Raw genomic sequence first — 14,641 nt, 5'->3', positions numbered from 1 at the left:
AGAAAAGGCAAGAAAAGGAAAACCGAAAGAAAATGAAGCCACAGAAGAGTTTCAAAGAAAAATGATCAATAATGTCAAATACTGCAGAGTGAGTCAGGAAAATGAAGACTTAAAAGTATCCTTCTGGATACAGCAATTAATGTCAACAGTAACAGTAACTAGACCAACTTATATAGTGGGGGACAGAAGCCAACAGAAGGTTAAGAAGTGAACAGGACGTGAAGAAGTAGAGAAAGAAGAGTAAGACACCCTTTAGAGAAGTATGCATCAGGGAGAAGAAGGCCTTAGTTAGCAAGAGGGGAAAGGTAATTCAAAGATTTTTTAAGGGGTATTAGTGATGATGATAAAAGCATCTCCTCACAGTACTGTTATGAAGACTGAAAAAAATTTATAGCCATTAAAATGGCCATATAAGTTTGTTAAAGAATAACTGATTAAAGCAATATCCTAAGGAGAAGAGAGGGAATGGGGCCAAGTGCACGAAACCTTAAACAGGAAGAATATCATCCTACCCATTAAGTCTTAAGGAGAACCTGTGAATACTGCTCATTTTAAAGGCAGAGATAGGAAACTGAAAAAGAAGATGATATCCTGAGAAGGAGGGTGTTATAGGCCATGGAAAGAGCTTGAAGAGAACAGTAAAATCTGGAATATATGCTGAGAAGAACAGAACAAACTCCCACACACACACAAAAAAAACTGACAGAGAATAGAGTAGACTCAATCAAGATTGATAACCACTTAAATTGGTGATTTCAATCAGAATGGTTAGGCTATTTTCTTCAAACACCTCAGCCACCTCACGGAGACAATAGAGACTGGTCAGTTTATGTTCATAAAGTACTTAGAAAAAAATGTAATGAAAGAATGACTGAATATAAATTGAAAAATATTAATTAATATTCATCTCATATGCATATTTGATATGTTCAACATCTCTCCATAAAGTAAGCTTTTTGGATGACATTACTATAATTCCTTTTAACTCCATTTTATCCAAGTGATCGTCAAAGGACTTCATAAACTTAGCACTTATACCAATACATAGGTTACATCTATACTGGTATGTGCAGATTTCTTTACTCCAAAAAACGTAGTTATGTGCAAAATATGGAAAACATGTTACCTGATTTAAACTTCAGTAAGGATATTAAGAAAGAAAGCCTGTAATTACCCAAATCAGAATTTAGCCAAGACACCAAAAGAAAGTATAAAAGAACAAAGCTTGTTCAAAGTTTTCATGTAACCCTGAATCTATTCATTCCCTTGCTTCTTTAGAAAACTGTTGTATGGGGTACTAGTGCTTACAGAGAAAACATTCAACAAGCATGGTAACTCGGAAGAGTAACTTTCAAAGACATATTCAAAACGATAAAATCTACAGAAAGGGTAAAAAAAGTTTTTTAAAATACTATTATAAAGCATAATACACTTCAAATAAAATACCTCTTGAGATGGAAACAGTTAATATGGTTATAATATTCGGGGAGATGTATGATTCACCTTAAAAAAAAAACAAAACTACTATTCACCTCAATGTATAATGCAGGGAATGGACTGAAGGTTCTGAAGCCATCTAAGCCATTCCATCTATAAATTCTATTAATGAATTTACTAAAAAGAAAAGCTGTATTAAAAACTCAGTTATCAGAAATATTAAACATAACCCAATTCTATTTACAGTCACAGCACACTCACCTCAATCCCAACTAGGCAAATAAAAAAAATCCTACCTGCTTGTTATAATCTCTCAGTTCACTTTCCATCATTGCTAACTTCTCTTGTAACTGGCAGACTTCTTGTTGAAGTTCTTGAATTCTGAAACATATCAATTATAAGTAATGTCAATATATTTTTGATAAGAAATACAAAATAACAAAAGTGAAATTAGATGCCTTCTTTTAAAAACCCTCAACTTTTTGTTTCTCAGTGAGGCAGGAGGTGCTGTGCCAAAGGGTTCCCAGGCCACGGCACAGAGTGCATCATCTTAGAGATTTAATTCTATAAGAACAGATACAGAACTGAGTGGTAAATAATCTGAAACTCTGATACATTATGTCTCCTACTGCATTCTGATCCTTAGGACAAATTCTTCTGGGTACTGTTGCCAATTCTTAGGTTCAGGGAACTAAGCATCGAGTCCCAAACTCACAATACTATTAAGTGAAATAAGGGACTACATGTTTTCTGACCCCACATGGCCCTGCATTTTCTAAGGAACTATCTTATAATCTTAGAGAGAAGAAAAATACTGAGAAATACCAATTTTCCAGGTAACTACAGCAAAAAAAAAAACACACACAAACTACTCTTTCCTGGAACTTGTTAATTCCAAGAGAATTAAGATTTGTCTAAATCATCTGAATTATATGAATCCTAAATGTACTGTACTACATCACACTTTGCCAAGCATTAACAAAACAAGTCACAATCACTTTCGTACTGGAAAAATAAAGCCTGAAGCCAGGTTTAATTTTAAGAGAGCTTTTCCATAGGGTAGATAGAGCACGGCTGAACACTGCTTGTACCTGCTATTAGTATCACTAGAACCAACATTACCCACTAACCTAGGAGTAGGAGAGCAGTATGTGTGCAACCACACTCATATATGTGTGAACGACTCTAAATACAGTTAAATGTGCATGTGCAAATTCAACAAATAAGATAATCAAGAGACTAATGCTACCTATGATGGCTTGATAGAAAAGAAGAATATTAAGGCAAAGACAAAGACAGAAAATGACACACATGTTGTTGTTCAGTCACTGTCGTGAGCAGCTCTTTGCGACCCCATGGATTGCAGCATCCCAGGCCTCACTGTTTCTCACCATCTCCCAGAATTTGCCCAAGTTCATGTCCATTGAATCGAATACATACAGGGCCCTCTAAAACTCGGTAAATAATACTAACATATTGTCTAAGTCCTAGTTTATAAGTACCAGAAAAACAAGACACAAAATATTTCATGGGTAAAGTCAAGTAAGTGTATAAATACAGTTACAAAATATTGTGTGAGAATAACTGAGCTAAACACCCTAATTAGTCCCCCAACCAATGTCGTTCTTTTTAACTGCTATAGAGATTAAAAATAAAGCGGAAAACTCTCTCATATTGTCTACATAATCTACAAAGTAAAGAGCTGGCTACACTAACCATTTCCACGAGTGTACTCTGTACTTTACACTGTTTCTGCAGCCGTGACCAGAGAGGCTGTCACTAGTGCTCTCTCACTCCTCTGTACCGTTTAAGATGTTCTCAGTGGCATTCTGTGTATTTCCCCTCGTCTCATCTTCTTACCGGGTTGTAAGCTTCTCAAAAGTTGCATCTTTACATCCCGAGAACACTTACCTAGCCTTTTCCAAAGAGTTTATTGAAGTTATAATTAAAATAGAATTTACATCTGATTCCAAGTTAAGGAAACACCAACATACAAAGCTAGAGAATCACGAAGCAAAAATTTCAAAGCCAGTTACAAGTCTACTCATGCTATTGGCATTTGAGAAAAATCTGAAGTAACAGACAGTCTGTAGAAGATTTACTTGGGTGATAAAGCTGAGTGTCAAAGCAACTCTACTGGATAGGCTCTAGGTGGCACTAAATTGTTTTAAAGCAAATATAGACAGAAACCTCAGATATATGATTTACTTGAAATCAAATTTCAAAACAAGTGAAAACTTTCTATATTCAGAATATATTCAGAAAGCGTTTACTGAATGCTTGTGCAAAATTCTGTGCTACACACCAGAGATAGGCTAGTTAAGAAGACAAAACCCTACTATCAAGAAACTTAGGGCTAACCAAGTGATCGGTTAACTAAAGCCAACAGAGAATTCTTTAATGCACCTGTTATCAGCCACGTGCAGGAGGTCTGCAATGTAAGGGTCATCTGGCTGAGGAACCGGATATGAACTGATTTCAGAGGGAGGGACTGGTTCATCAATCTGCATCCGCTGGCGCCTGAAAGCAATATTTCTTTTCTTGCCACCTAAAAAAAAAGCAAACGTGTATTTCAAAAAATTGAAAACAAAACACTGTCTTAGAATTAAATACTTTAGAAGGCTAGTCTTTTTGTTATAAAGTATGTCTCTAGCTCTTATTACATAAGAGCCAGGTCAAATGTTTTCTCCCTTATATATAAACACCCACCTGATCTTTAACTAAACGACTCATTTCTGAAAACCTCAACAAGACATGGTTAGAAAGCAAGCTTCATTTTCTGCATGCTTGGTATATATGCCCAGATTTAATCTGTTCCTTTATGAGATGGGGAGCAAACTCTGGCAAGATTAAAAGCTGAGTGTGCCTTGTGGTACATAACAGAGCTCAAGAAGTCATCAACAGCAGAAAACTGTCAAATGAGAAGCTGAAGGCAATGATAACTAAAATAAACATGTTTATTAAGCAAGGCCAAAGGAGCAGATAACTGAAACTTTAGGAATCAAAATTAGTTTGTAGCAGAATATGTATCCTGAATTAATGGGGAATTTTCTTAATTATCCTTAAAACCAGCAGGCGTAATTTCTTTTGATGACTAGATATATCCCATCTTGGCCCAAACCACAAGGATAATTTACCTTTTGCAGTACCTGGCCCAGATTAGACATGTACTTGAAAACTAACTGACCCTCGCAAAGAACAATCAACCCACAACTCTGTCTTCCTTAGAACCCTAACAAGTTTTTTCATACTCTTTGCCTCTTGTTTTGAGGATGAAGAAACTAGGTCAGAAGTATTTAAATGACCTGCTTGTAGTTACACACTTGAACAAGGTAAACCACTTTCTTCTTCCCTTATCTCCTGGTTTTCCTCCTTGGTTGCTCCTTCTCAGTTTCTTTCAAAGACCCTCTTCTTCCTTCCATCTGTGCCTTAAAAGACAGTTTCCTAGGGTCTGTCTTTGGTTCTCCTCTCTTTCCAATCTACATAATCTCACTAGTAACTCCTACCACATTCAAAGCTTCCATTCTCAGGATATTCCAATGATTTCCAAATGTGAATCTCCATCTAGGACCATATTTCTAAGGATAGATCTACATATTTCACGGCATACTAGGAGTTTCAGTGTGAAGGTCCCGTGGATATAACATACTCAACAAACCCTTTGTAAACGGTGGACTTCAGTTTTCCATATTCCCTATCTTAAGAAATAGTGCCAGGGCATCCTTGATGGTCTCGTGGTTAAGACTAGGGGCTCAGGTTTGATCCTTGGTTAAGGGAACTAACATCCCACATGCCCCATGGTGCAGCCAAAAAAAAGAAAGAGAGAAATAATATTAATATCCTCATTCATCCACTTATTCACTTCAAACAAATTTGGAAATTCCTCTACATCCCAAGTTTACTAAATTTATCCATCACTAAATTTTAGAGATTACACCTCCTAAATCACTCTTGATTTAGGCTCATTCTTTTCTCAGAAAATCTAATTATCCTCCTTTTTTGGTTTTCTTAATCTTCTAGTTACTTCTGAGATTCTCTCCCACATTTCCCCAGCTTTTCTGCCTTTGGCTCACGCTCCTCCCTCTCCCAGCTTATTTTCTGCCATTTCAAGTCCCACGGATTCCTCCCTGATCCTGGCCTCCCAGCTTGCCATTCTTCAATTCTCAGAGTCTCCTCTTCACTCAGCTACAGGCACACAGTAACATGATTAAGCCTGGACTGTGTCACCAGATAGAACTGAGCCAGCTTCCATATCTTCAACTCTCTTCTGATGGCAATCTTTATTCTGACCAAATTACTACTGGTCCTCACCATGTTCTTTAATCCCTCAGTCTCTACCAAGTCTCATAGTTCAGCACCTGCCTTCACCTCCTTTGCTTCCATAACCTTAGTCTCATGGTTTAGACACCTCCACGATCGGGAGATTCTTCCATCAACTCTGAGCCTGGAGAACCACTAATTCTGCATATGGCCCATCATTTCTGTTTTCTTCCTTGAGAGCTACTGAGCATAAGGCTAAGAAGAGTAAAACTAAGAAATAAGAGGTGTATCATTTTCAAAGTCTTTAGAGTATGAAGTATTTTTATAATTAATAATGATGATAGAAATAAGATAATAATAGATAATAATAGAAAATTATTAAGATAATAATAGAAAAAAGAATTCAAACTAATAATAAAGGAAATAAAACACTAGGCACTGAGGTTAGACAACTTATACCTAAGAAGTTTACTGTTATATAAGTTTCTAAGCACATGTATAGAATATAAGCTGGGTCTTCAGAAATAAATTTTAAAGGTTTTGTGACTATCCAAATATATCTTTTCAAATACTAAAGTCTAAAGCATGAGTACCCAAAGTCCCATTTCAGTCAACAGTTTTAACATCTTTAAAACATTAGATGTATATGATTTGTTTTGACAGGGAACAGATTCACCTGGAGTTTGAACTACAGCTTGCAAATTCTTTTCTTGAAGCTGCTGAATTTTCTCATTCTTAGCTTTGCTTTCTTTCTCCATAAGTTTGAGTTTATGAACATATTGATTATTTAGAAATTTCAGATCAGCTGTTTCACGTGCACACTTTTTCAATGTGGTTTTCAACTCTTAAAATGAAAAAGATTTAAAGAGTATTTTATACATCAAGAAGTTCTTCCATTCCATAAAACAAAAAAAGTCACAATAATTAAAGAAAGGCTCCACCTGATTCTTATATGCTTTGTTAGAAGGTTATAACTTTTCTACTACCATTAACAAAACTGCAAATAAGTCACTAAGCACAAAAAGGAATTATATTTTTCTTCTGTGGTGAGCCTAATATGAGCTTCTGATCCAGTAAATTGGATACGAAACTAAGGGATTATCAATTCATGCCAAGTATTAGCCAGGGCTTTCTACTAAATACAAGAAGATTTTATAATAAGTTAGCCATATAATTTAGCCTTTGCCTAGTACCTCTGAAATCATTCTATCTTCCAGATCAAAAACAGGGTATAAAAGAATCAGAACAATAGATATACAGCTTTTTCTCAGAAACACAGAAGTTGTTACAAGAACATTTTTCTTCAGTACCAGCATTTAATATTTTCTACAGCAACTTTTGGGCTTCCCAGGTGCCACAGTTGGTAAAGAATCTGCCTGCCAACACAGGAGTCACAAGAGACCCGGGTTTAATCCCTGGGTTGGGAAGATCCCCTGGTGAAGTAAAAGGCAACCCACTCCAGTATTCTTGCCTGGAAAATTCCATGGACAGAGAAAACTGGTGGGCTGCAGTTCACAGGGTCACAAAGAGCCGAACACAACGGAGCGCACACCACCACCATTACAGCAATTTTAATTCTAAAAATTTAATCCACATTCAGTGAAGATGAATATAAATTGTGGAATGCAAATTTATTTTTCTTTTGGAAACTCTTCAACATACCCTATGCTACTGCTACTGCTAAGTCACTTCAGTCGTATCTGACTCTGTGCGACCCCAGAGACAGCAGCCCACCAGGCTCCCCCATCCCTGGAATTCTCCAGGCAAGAACACTGGAGTGGCTTGCCATTTCCTTCTCCAATGCATGAAAGTGAAAAGTGAAAGTGAAGTTGCTCAGTCGTGTCCAACCCTCAGCGACCCCATGGACTGCAGCCTTCCAGGCTCCTCCGTCCATGGGATTTTCCAGGCAAGAGTACTGGAGTGGGGTGCCATTGCCTTCTCCGCAACATACCCTATAATATTTCAGAAACTGTCAGTAGGAAGACTATCACATTTTCTAACCAATAGTTTCAAAGGTAGACTAGCATTTCCCACATATAAAATGAAAAGGGCAAAAATTCCAAAAGTCACAAAAATTTACCTTTAATATGTTGACCTGATTGTTCTCTCAGTTTCATTAATTCCAGGTATAATTCATTATTTTCCTTATTCAACCTTGCATTTTCAAGTTTATAAGGTTCCAATACAAAATCAAAATTGGCACTCTCTTTTTCCGCTTTCACAGCAGATAATTTTGATTTCCGAAGACTTTCTGTTGTATGAACTAGATCACTAATATTAAAGAATGGAAAATGCAAATACAAGAAAACATTCTATTAACTTTTAATAACTAAAAACAGATTTCTAAAAGAACTTAAATGTTAATACTAAGTGAGATCAAATAAAAAATCAGACATACAAAAAACAAACATGAGAGGTCTTTCAAGGTACTAGGAAGGTCTCAAAACTCTCCTGGCATAATTAAGTTATAAAGCATACACACATAGGCAGAATCATCTTTCAACCTGGTCTCACTCATCCCCCATGTTTAATTAGTCACCTGTGGAATCTGTGAACCTTATTTGGTAATTTAACATTTACTGAATGCCTGCTACATGCTAAGTGTCAGGGACGCAACAAACACGGATCAGTTCCCTACCTCTAAGAACACAGATGAACACAATATTCACTACATCAACATTTACTGGGCAGGGAACATGGTAAAGAACCCACTGACATGGAGCTTATATCCTACTAACAATTTGTCAGAAGTTACAGTACTATGTGATAAACTCAATAAATATTTTAGTGCTGACCATGTGTTCAGCTTGTCCTAGGTATGGCAGTGAAACAGTCAGTTTCTAGTTTCTTGGAGTTTGCATTCTAATAGGAAGGTAAAACAAATTTCTAACAATAATAACAGCTAAGGTAACGTGCAGCATATGTGACAGAGAGCTGCAGGCCATACAGCTAACTGAGCATAAAGACAAAGCAGGAAGGAGAGGAGAAAGAGACTTTACAGGCAGATAGAACAGCATACGGAGAGACCAAGGGTGAGAGTGAACACGTGTTCAGGAGCTTTAGGTGGTTCACACAGGGAAGGTGAAGGAGTGTGAAATCACTGGGGAAAATGCTTGTCAGTTTCTAGGCAAGTTAAACATACTTCCACCCTATAATTCTGAATTGCTGACCAAGAACTAGATAAAGAAGGATTCTGGAGGCCATACTAGAGACCACAAAGTATCTTTCATCCATTCACTTCTTTTCATCATTATCACTTATAGTCCTACTGCAAAAACTTCCTAGACCATTTCTCTGCTCTAGTTAGCCTCAAATCACAGTACTAGGATTTATGTGGAAAAGAATAAAAATGACATAGAATCTTTCAGTTAAATTAACATGTTAACAGCTAAAGTCATGATCAACCACCTTAGAGAAGCATTATAAATGTGTAGCAATTAAAGACCAGTGACTAACATAATATCATGTCAACGGCATTTCAATAAAATAAAAACCAGTGAATAAAGCAGTTACAGAACTCCTAACCAGATCAGAAAATCACATTAAAAATTGTACTTTTACTCACAGACAAAACTCTCAGAAACATTTACTGTAAATAGTATAGTGTGAATGGTGACCCTAGAGTTTTGCAACATGGAGAAGAGAGAAGCTTCAGATGATTTAAGGACTTTTAAAAAGTCTACCCATTTCTGTAACTAAAGCATGAAGCTCAATCAGAAACTAGATAAATGGGATTCAGGGTCACACAGGTTTGCAATAGTCTTTTTATCTTTACCTGAAAAGTTTTTCTACCAAAGGTATACAGTCCACTGTCAGAGTCTGGCGGTATCCCAACTGATCCAATCTTTTCCTAATATTAAGATACTTTCTTTCTGCAGCTGTAGTCATCTTGTGTTCCAAACTAGGTTTATTCACTTCCAAAAATTAAAATCCTATAAGAAAAGAGTGAAACATGATTCTATTATCAGTTATTATTATTTGTTTTTAAAAATATTATTTTAATATGAAGCAATTATTTTTTTGTTTCTTTTCAGGCAGACAGCCCTCTAGAATATTTAGGTTGATTTAAATCCAATGCTAATGATACCCATGTTGCTGCATTAAAATAAATATCCCCTCATAAACTTAATATGCAGAAGTTAAAACATTTATAAAACCTCTAGAAAAAAGAAAGAAGAATATTTTTCCAAGCCTGAGACAGGCAGAGAATACTTAGAGAAGCCTCTTTTAAGTTTTTCTTTTAAATATAAAAGAGAAACTTGATAAATTGGATTTCTTCAAATTAAAAATGTCCGATCAAAATATATCCTTTTATTTGACAAAATAAAAACTCAAAAGAGTAGGAGAAACATATTCATAATATCTAACAAAGAATTTGTATATAAAATACAGAAAGAACCCTTACAATTCAACAATAAAGACAACCCAATAAGAAATGCAAGGCTAAGATTTGCAAAAGATATCTGAATGAGAATAATTATATGAAAAGGTGCTTAATACCACTAGACATCAGAGAAATACAAATTAAACCACAATGAAATATAATTTTGTCCATACTAGAATGGCTAAAATCAAAGGTACAATACTAAATGTCTTCAAGGACTTGGAGTAACAGGAATTTTCACATTGCTACAGGAGTGTGAAATCACTGTGGAAAAAGTCTGTGGGAGGGAGGCTCAAGAGGGACAGGATATATAAGTACTCATAACTGATTCACGTTGTTGTACAGCAAAACCCAACACAACACTGTAAAGCAATTATCCTCCAATTAAAAATAAATTTTAAAGTGTGGCACTTTCTTATAAACATACCTCTAGCCTATGACTGTGTGATTCTACTCCAAGGTATTTACTCAAGAAAATGAAAATAAACATCTACAAAGAGACTCTACAAGAATATCTGAAGCATCTTTATTCATAATAGCTCCAAACTGGAAACAAACTATACAGAAGAAGGATAAGTACACTATACTTACACAATGGAATATCACTCAAGAATAAAACAGAACTGGCACATGTCAACAGCACGGATGAATTTAAAAACACTATCTGAGCAACAGAAGCCATGATTGTATGAAGTTCAAGAACAGGCAAAATTAAACTATGTACATAGAAATTAGAACAGCTGTCACCCAGGGCCATGGGGGTAGTTGGAGCCTGACTGGAAGGGCATGAGGGAGCTTTCGGGGGTAATGAAAATATTGTGGTAATGGGGACAGACACCACATCAATGTATACATTTATCAAAGCTTTTCAGATAGCATATGTAAATTTTATTTACATTAAAATAGAAAGACCCTAACATGTAAGTGTCTCTGGACATCTTTTTATCCTCATCTTTTTAAACATCTATGAATATATCATCTATCAATGCACCCTAAAATGGAGTTATCCAAAGATCCCTTCTTTAAAAAAAATGCTCCTTTCTAACTTTGCCAGGTAAATATGATCCTAGTACTCATATTTCTAAATCAAACAAGAACTTTGTTTTACATTGGTATTGCTCTTCACAATTTATATAAAACATGCATGGATATGAATATATGCAAAATTTGATCCTCACAACTACTATGACGGGAAAAGGGTCAAGGACACCCTCCACATTCAAAGATGAGGAAAGGCTGCCTAGAGAGAGTCACTTTTTCCAAATCACAAGGCCACTAAGAAGATGGGCAGTCAGGTCTCCTGAGTCCTGACCCACTACTCAGGTTTCTGTATTATGCCGCCTCAACTTAGTACCACTCCTTGATAACTCCTTCCTACAAATCTCTCCTCCACATTCTTGTTAGCCTTTTCTCTGAATGACGTTCCCATTCCATACTAGGTTCTTTCTGGTTCCTTCCACAAGAAGGACCTGACTGATGCAGGGTGTTCTAGAAAAAGTCCTGAAGAAGTCAGAAGGGCACCTGTCGGACCAAGAACTAGCTGCTGCTGCTAAGTCGCTTCAGTCGTGTTCGACTCTGTGCGACGCCAGAGACGGCAGCCCACCAGACTCCCCCTGTCCCTGGGATTCTCCAGGCAAGAACACTGGAGTGGGTTGCCATTTCCTTCTCCAATCCATGAAAGTGAAAAGTGAAGGTGAAGTCGCTCAGTCTGTCCGACTCTTCGCGACCCCATGGACTGCAGCCTTCCAGGCTCCTCCATCCATGGGATTTTCCAGGCAAGAGTACTGGAGTGGGGTGCTATTGCCTTCTCCGAAGAACTAGCAGGGCCTCACAATTCAAACATGTCTTTTTTTTTGTCTGGTACCAACTTTGGTTACCCCAAATACACCCTCACATCCTTCTGAGAGACAATATGAGTAAGTATTAAAAAAAAAAAAAAAAAAAGATACGACAGATGAAAAAGATTAAAATCCTCCCAGGAAGGACAAAAAAACATGTATTAGGCTTTCCCCACCCATGCATGGGCTGCTGTCCTTCACCACCAACACAACACGCCCATCTACATCATCCCAACACTGCGGCCATACCGAAAGGTTTCCAGCAGAACCACATAAAAGGTAAGGTTTGGAGATCCTCCAAGCAAACGTTTTTGGAACTACCCGCTGGCTTAACTCTGGGGAGTTTACGTCTGAAAGCCAGTGCACCTTATTTTTACAAAAGTATCCTGTGCGTGTGTGTGTGTGTGTGTGTGTGTGTGTGTGTGTGTGTGCGTAATCTCCTATGTATATAATATATATGCACAAGGGCTAGAAAAACAAAACACCCCAAACCAACATTAACTAGGTTATCTCGCGAGTCCTCCCTCACTGAACTAAAAACAGTAGAGAGTGGAAGAGGGGATGTTTACTAAGGTGCTGGACAAAGGTTAATAAATGACTCGTCCTAGGCTTTGGGGCACTTTTGTTTTACAAAGAGCCTGTATGATTCTTATACGAAAGGGTATTTTAACTTTTAAATCAACCCATCAGTCTGTAGGAGGCGGATCTGCTGGAACCGCACAGACCCGCGGCGATCGCGGCGGGAGGAAACAGGAGCCCGGGCAACCCCAGGCCGACCTCCGGGCCGCAGTTTCGCTGTCGGGTGTTGAAGGGAAGGAGGTGTCCGCAGCGAGGCGACACGAACTCCGCGCCCCGGCCGCCCGCCCGGGGCCCACTTCCTCCCGAGGCCGCGCGGCCTCCCTCCCGGCAGCGCCCGGGCCAGGCCCGCGGGGACCGCCCGGGAGGCGGAGGCGCCGCCGGGCCCAGCCCAGCCCTCCCGCCCCGCGCCGCGCTCACCCGCAGCCCCGGCCGCCGCTCCCTCTGCCTGCGGTCGCATCTTCCCTCGCGCCTCGCCTCCCTCGCTGGCTCCTTCCGCCCAGACACCGGCTTCAGCGCTAGGACAGTTTGAAAATGGCGCGGAGAGACGATCCGGGCCGGCGCGGAGGAGGTGCCGCGGTTGCCTCGGTAACGGGAGCGGCCGACGTTTCGCCGCGCGCAGCGGGGACGCGCCCGACCGGGATGGCGGCGCTAGGCCCCGGTGCCCGGAAACGCAACAGCCCGCACGGCGCGAGGCCGCGGCGCCCCCTGGCGGCCGGCGAACCCCTAACCTCAGCGGGTGCCGGCGATAGGACTCCTCCAAGTCGATCGCGTGCCTCGCTTGACCTTCTTGGCGCGGGGTTAAAATCCTGCCCGGCCCTGGTCCCTACCGCGGATCAGCCTTCAGCCGTTAGGGGGACGCCTTCACCTAAACTCCAACGACAGGCACAATTGCAACTTTCCCTGTCAGCCACGCAACACAATTAACTGTTGCTCCCACACCCATGCCCAGATGTGTAGACCCTTATAATATACTCAACCCGCTATGATGATATAACATCATGATGTTTCAATCCCGTCAGTTATAACTCATCCCTTCAAAACGTAATTATTTGTATGTCTCTTCCTGCCGTCCCCAATTGTGAATTCCTGGAGTAAGAGATTATTTTACTCAGCTATGTTTCTCTAGCACTAACCGCAATAAACATTTGTGAATGGAATTAAATTCAAATCAACTAGTTTTACAGAGCTTGTTCATAAACAGAAAACACATGGTCAAATTGTAGAATTCTGTTTCTCGCGTGAAAACTTCTGGATGATCAGAGACAGCTCATTTGCTCCTTTCTGATTACTGCTCTGGCAAGTAGGACTTTCATTCTGAAAATGTATTGTCTTTGCATATTCAGTTCAGTTGCTCAGTCGTGTCCGACTCTTTGCAACCCCATGAACTGCAGCACGCCAGGCCTCCCTGTCCATCACCAACTCCCAGAGTTCACCCAAACTCATGTGCATCGAGTCGGTGACACCATCCAGCCATCTCATCCTCTATCGTTCGTTCCCTTCTCCTCCTGCCCCCAATCCCTCCCAGCATCAGTCTTTTCCAATGAGTCAGCTCTTCGCATGTTACCTAACTGCTTTGTGGGTTGTGAATACTTTGTACCCATTGTTTTAACCGTTTCTGTTGTGTCTTGTCTGCCTTCCAGCATGCTTTAAAAAAAGTTGTTTTGTGGAATTTCTAAGGGGAAGTGAGTTAAGCTCTGTAGATGGCTTTTGTAGTCTTGAAGATGTACATTTAAATACATTTTTTTCCTGAACAACAAATATCTTTTTTAAAATCACAGCAACATGACTACGCAGTGGCCATCCAGTCCAGATAACTCTTTGTCCCAAATGCATAGCAGTTAGAAAATGTAAGAACCAAAGTCAAAGAAATTTTGAAAGGTAAGTGGGATACTGAAGTTATAGACCAGTTTTGCTCCAGGTAACATGGAAGACCAGAGCAAGTTCACCGTTGGACTGCAAGGCCTGGGGACAGTGTCCCTGGTGCACATCTAAACTTGTTGCTCCTCACCACCCAGGTCCTAGGCTTTAGGGGAGCATCAGGGCTAGGGAAGCAGAAAGAAGTAGAAACTGAGCTTGCTCTGGGCTCTCCCCAAATCACCAGGGGACAGGAGTCCTGAATTGGGGGTCAATCCTGGTAGGCCTA

General features: G+C 39.4%; 1 protein-coding gene across 3 annotated transcripts in view; it reads right to left on the bottom strand.

Annotated features, from left to right (window-relative positions):
• The window catches only part of CEP135 (centrosomal protein 135), a 74,635-nt gene extending 61,477 nt beyond the window's left edge, over positions 1 to 13,158 (bottom strand). For all 3 annotated transcript variants that reach the window (XM_027971007.3, XM_060417123.1, XM_042251419.2), the window contains exons 1-6: positions 12,916 to 13,158; positions 9,473 to 9,629; positions 7,778 to 7,968; positions 6,374 to 6,541; positions 3,844 to 3,985; positions 1,734 to 1,818 (exon numbers count right to left, since the gene is read on the bottom strand). In XM_027971007.3, coding sequence (XP_027826808.1) covers positions 1,734 to 1,818; positions 3,844 to 3,985; positions 6,374 to 6,541; positions 7,778 to 7,968; positions 9,473 to 9,585 — 699 coding nt within the window. In that variant the 5' untranslated portion in view covers positions 9,586 to 9,629; positions 12,916 to 13,158. The remainder of the gene's footprint in view (positions 1 to 1,733; positions 1,819 to 3,843; positions 3,986 to 6,373; positions 6,542 to 7,777; positions 7,969 to 9,472; positions 9,630 to 12,915) is intronic.
• Positions 13,159 to 14,641: the final 1,483 nt, after the last annotated feature.

Source organism: Ovis aries, chromosome 6, assembly GCF_016772045.2.
Source record: "Ovis aries strain OAR_USU_Benz2616 breed Rambouillet chromosome 6, ARS-UI_Ramb_v3.0, whole genome shotgun sequence".
In the NCBI taxonomy this organism is placed as follows: domain Eukaryota; kingdom Metazoa; phylum Chordata; class Mammalia; order Artiodactyla; family Bovidae; genus Ovis; species Ovis aries.
The sequence above is the reverse complement of the archived record's forward strand: the minus strand, read 5'-3'. Positions and strand labels throughout refer to the sequence as shown.